At 43.0% G+C, this 4,640-nt stretch overlaps 1 protein-coding gene across 1 annotated transcript in view; it reads left to right on the top strand.

Moving 5' to 3' along the window:
* CORIN (corin, serine peptidase) overlaps positions 1-4,640 on the top strand; it is a 358,777-nt gene that overhangs the window by 258,971 nt on the left and 95,166 nt on the right. Inside the window, exons 7-8 of the mRNA XM_045284056.1 lie at positions 1,127-1,234; positions 4,207-4,317. Of these exons, the coding sequence (XP_045139991.1) occupies positions 1,127-1,234; positions 4,207-4,317 (219 nt within the window). The remainder of the gene's footprint in view (positions 1-1,126; positions 1,235-4,206; positions 4,318-4,640) is intronic.

The raw sequence follows: 4,640 nt of genomic DNA, 5'->3' as shown, positions 1-4,640 counted from the left end.
TTTTTAAACATTTTATTAGGGGCTCATACAACTGTTATGTTAAGCAAAACATGTACAGGGATACTCATAACATCATGATCTGAATCAGCAAGACAGGAACAAAGACTTGAAATGATCCATACACTCATCAATGGATAAAATTCATTGGTAAACAAATCGTGGTAAATGGTTAACAAATACACTGTAGCCATACAATGGATTAGTATTCAGTGATAAAAGGATCAAACTATTGTTGTATGCTTCAGTATGGCTAAAACATCAGTCTTTATGCATCCCATGCCATTTTTGATGACTTATAATTTTCCTAGATTCAAACTTCATACAATCCAATCATTCAAGCTTTATACATTCCAATTATTGACAAGTTGTACCACCTGTTTATTCCCATTTTAAGCCTGTCCCACCAGCAAATGGACATGCCCAAAGCTTGCCTCCATCCACACCATTAAGGTGGACTCCATTGAGAAGGCAGCCCCTCCCTAGCTATCTTTTGCACGTCTTCCAACCCGAGGGACTTATCTGTTAGCACTTTGTCTGACAAGGCTCTGCTGCTTTTCAGACAGTTACCAGTGGCTAGTTCCTCAGGGGCGAGAGCTGCTTTCTTCTTTTTAGTCTGTCTTAGTCTACAGTCTCGGCTGAAACCTGTCCACCATTGACAACACTGGGGGTTTTGGAAATACCAGTGGCTCGCTTCCAGCATCACAGCAATACACAAGCTGCCACAGTATTTAAGAACGAAGAGAAGAGTAATGGGGGAATATACTCACCCCTTATTAAGATTACCCATTTCATGTGCACACGCATTTCATTACAAACTACAGATTGAGAAGGTCTTGCATTCCACGCTAATGGAGCTGGCAAGTGGCACGTCGTGGAAGTCAGATAACACATTGGAAGAATTAATACAAGCACTGGCCCAGGAGCCAGAAGATCCTCCTCCCGGTTCTGTCGAAACTCATTGTGTGACCGTGAGCCAGTCATTGGGCCTTCTGGACCATGGTCTCATCAGCTGTAAAACAAAAGGTGTGGTCCAGGTTACATTAATGATCTCCCTTCCATGACATTCTTTTGCTACCTAACACATTAAAATCACCTCTGTACTCTCGTGTTGGCTTCTTATTTTCAGACTGCAGTGAGAAGCTCTTTCGCTGTGACACAGGCAAGTGCCTTAATCTAAGCCTGGTGTGTGACGGCTATGATGACTGTGGGGACCTGAGCGATGAGCAGAACTGCGGTAAGTGGAAGCATCCTTTCCTCCAGGGCTTTAATTTAGAAATGCGCACGGTCAGAACCAACAACTGGTAGCTCATTGCTTGTTCATGTGATTAGCAGAGTAAATTGAAAAAATGGTTCCTTTCTTGCTTTTTGGATGGAGGAGCCTTTTTAAAGCCCCAAGTCTCAGTCATGACTTACATGCAAATATAATCAATCTTTTGTAAGCAGCCATACCATGAAGCTGCTACAGCCTAAGGGAGGAAAGATGATGGACAAATACTCTCCATCCCTGCCGCCCCAGCCTGTTGCGTGTCTTGTCATTTATAAGTTTCATATAAACATTTTAATGGTTTTTTCCCTTCTCTCCGAAAGCTTTTTGTTTCTTTTCAGGATTTAGGCCCTTGAGCAAAACTTCGCAGATTGATATATGAGGGGCTTCCAAAAAGTCTGTGAAAAGATAGAATGAAAAGATACTGGAATTTGTGCATGAACTTTCTGAAGCCCTCTTGTATTGCCTGTGCCTGACTCTCCTCGTGTATAAACAATGACCCCTCTTTTATTTTATCACTGGGCACTGCAGGGATGGGAGTCATGGGTCGTGCAAAGGGTTCCGTTAGTTTGGTGGCATGGTGGGTACACAATGGGCTCTGATCTCTAAGGTGTGCAGGTAGAACCTACCAGCCTCTCTGTGGGAGGAAGCCTTCTAACTGACATACATAGGTACAGCCTCAGAAACTCACAAGGGCCATTCTACTCTGTCCTTCGGGGTTGCTATGAGTTGGCATTGACTCAATGGCAGTGAGTTTAGTTTGGGTTCTGTTTAGTTTAGTTTAGTTCTGAGAGGCACTCAGAAGACATGGCTGGGACTTTGCTTCCAAAAGTCTTTTTAACTAAAGCCCTAGGAGAAAGATCTATTCTGCACACAATGGAGTCACTCTGAGTCAGAGTTGACTTGACAATTAACAAACGCTAAAAGAATCACTCGTAGAACAGTAGCTGCACCCAGGGTTAGGTGTCTGTGCTGGGTTTCATGTACAGATACTGACGCCAATAGCGTCTTAAGAAAGAATCCAATTTGTAAACAGGTGTATTCACTTCTGGGTTATCATCCCAGTCAAGCACCTCTTGCTCTTTAACCTTTGTGACTGCGATTTGTTTTAGAATTGGACTTTGGAATAAGAAGCTGGGGGCCAGCTGGGTTGAGGATGGCAGTGGGTAAATGCTGGGCAGTGATTCCCAGCACTGGAGAGTACAGTGAAGACGGTTGGGGGAGGATGAGCACTGTGGTCAGACGAATGGCTCATGGTGACCAGGGACCTTCGTGGTCTAAGTGCTGGGAAAATAGGTGGTGTCCCTGAGCACCTGCCTGGCTGCCGCTCACTACATTCATTAAAATATTGGGAAAATGTTCATTTGTAAAGTCATCCCACTGGTCACCAGATAGAGGTCAATTATCTTTGTAGTAGTCAGCCTTGGGGCAAAGGGTGGGAGGAAATCATTGAATCTATGTGTGTGTCATATAAAAATTAATTTGGAAGAAACCTTAGAAATCATTTACTCTAGCCTCTCCTCTTACCAAGGAGATAATTGGGGCCCTATGGGAAAGGGCAGAAGGTGAGGGTAATTTGTTTGGTGGATTGGTCAGTGAAAATAGGGCTTGCCACTCAACAGAATCTCTCTGAAGATGATCGAATATCATGAAGTCTTTGCCTGGAAGGAGGCAGTGAGTAGTAAGGCTAGTAGTGACAGGAGCCCTGGGTAGTGGTTAAGTGCTTGGCCATTAACCTAAAGGTCAGTGGTTCAGCCCTTCTGCGGAAGAAATTGATGGTGGTTTGCTCCCACAAAGATGCCAACCAAACTCAAAACTTCCTGGCATCAAGTTGACTCTAGCTCATTAAAAAAAAAAAATTCCAGCCTTGGAAACCCTATGGATCAGGGAGTTCGCCTCTGTTCAACATGGTCACTATGAGTTGGAATCAATGCAACAGCAATGGCTTTGCGGGAAGATGAGGGCAAATAGTTACTACTTTCCCTGAGATTCACCTCTTTGTAGTCTGCCATCTGCAGTAGACAGACTGTGGTGACTCTTCTGTTTCCTGGCCAACGCATCCGATGTCTTCTGTCTTTCTTGCCTTTCCTGTCCTACATATGCCACAGCCTCTGCTAGCCCTTAAAAACAAAACCAAACCTCTTTAAAATCCGTAAAAGCATGGTCCCTCTAGCCCGAATTCTGTTTATGAGAGTACACTGTTCATAAAAACAAATACTAATTTCTCTTTGAATCTGGTGTTCACAAATCTCCAAGTATTTTAAATAGGTATTTATATTCAGGTTCAAATAGCTCCGATGGCTAGGAATCTACAGGATTCTGCCCTTTGTGAGAAGAAATTCGTCACTTTGTTCTCTAGCTTTTCCAGCGATGCATAAATTAGAAGAGAGGGGGGCAGGGAACTACAAAAATATTATGCCTTGCTTACCTAAGAACCCTCACATTTAGGGTTATATCTAATAAGATAGTTCAAATAGAAAACTTCATTTATGAGAGATGGTTTAAGGAGCTATCTGAGTTTCAAGTTCACCAGAGCAAGGTAAACCACAAATCTTAAGAACCCTGTAAACTGTCAAAATATATCAATCCAATTATCTATGCTGTCAATCACAAGTCCAATTCTGTTTATTTGCCTTAGTGTAAAGTCTACGCTTTTTTTTTTTTCTTTAATGAGGAAGAAGCAAAGGCCGCAAATAGAGCAAGAACCCTGAAAACCATGGGTCCTGGGCAGGCTGGGCAGATATTGCTCTTCAGAATAGCAGGCTCTCTTTAGCCCCTGGGGTCAGAAAGCATTCGTTTGGGCAGGAGTCGCATTTCTGTTGTGCACTATTTATGATTTAAAGGCTATTGAAGGTATTGGGAAGGGCGCTCCTCAAATGGAACGAACCAGCGCCGTGTGCTTGCTGGTTCCTGGCATCCTCAGGAATCTGCTGTTCCTCCAGATTGCAACCCCACCAAGGAGCATCGCTGTGGAGACGGGCGCTGCATCTCCATCGAGTGGGTGTGTGATGGCGACCATGACTGTGTGGATAAGTCCGACGAGGCCAATTGCTGTGAGTGTTGATTTCTTTCATTTCGCTCCTATGTCCAGTCTGCCTGTTTAGACGAACCTACTCATGGTTCCCAATCTGAATGATACATACAGTTAGAGGCCACTATTGTTGTTAGGTACTGTGTTAGACAGGGTTCTCTCGAGAGATAAAACCAAATTCCTGATAATATAATATATTTATTTATAAAGATAATTATATATATAACGAGAAATGAACTGTTAAATCATGTACAGATAAATATACAAGAAATAAACAGTTAAATTAGAAAGCACTATAAATGGCTTAGTGCAACTCACGTCCGTGAGAGAAAGTTGAGAGACTAG

Source organism: Echinops telfairi, unplaced genomic scaffold (assembly GCF_000313985.2).
Source record: "Echinops telfairi isolate 266 unplaced genomic scaffold, ASM31398v2 ScPeMD7_7468;HRSCAF=8506_0, whole genome shotgun sequence".
Lineage (NCBI taxonomy): Eukaryota > Metazoa > Chordata > Mammalia > Afrosoricida > Tenrecidae > Echinops > Echinops telfairi.
Note: the sequence above shows the minus strand (reverse complement) of the source record. Positions and strands in the feature narration are given on the sequence as shown.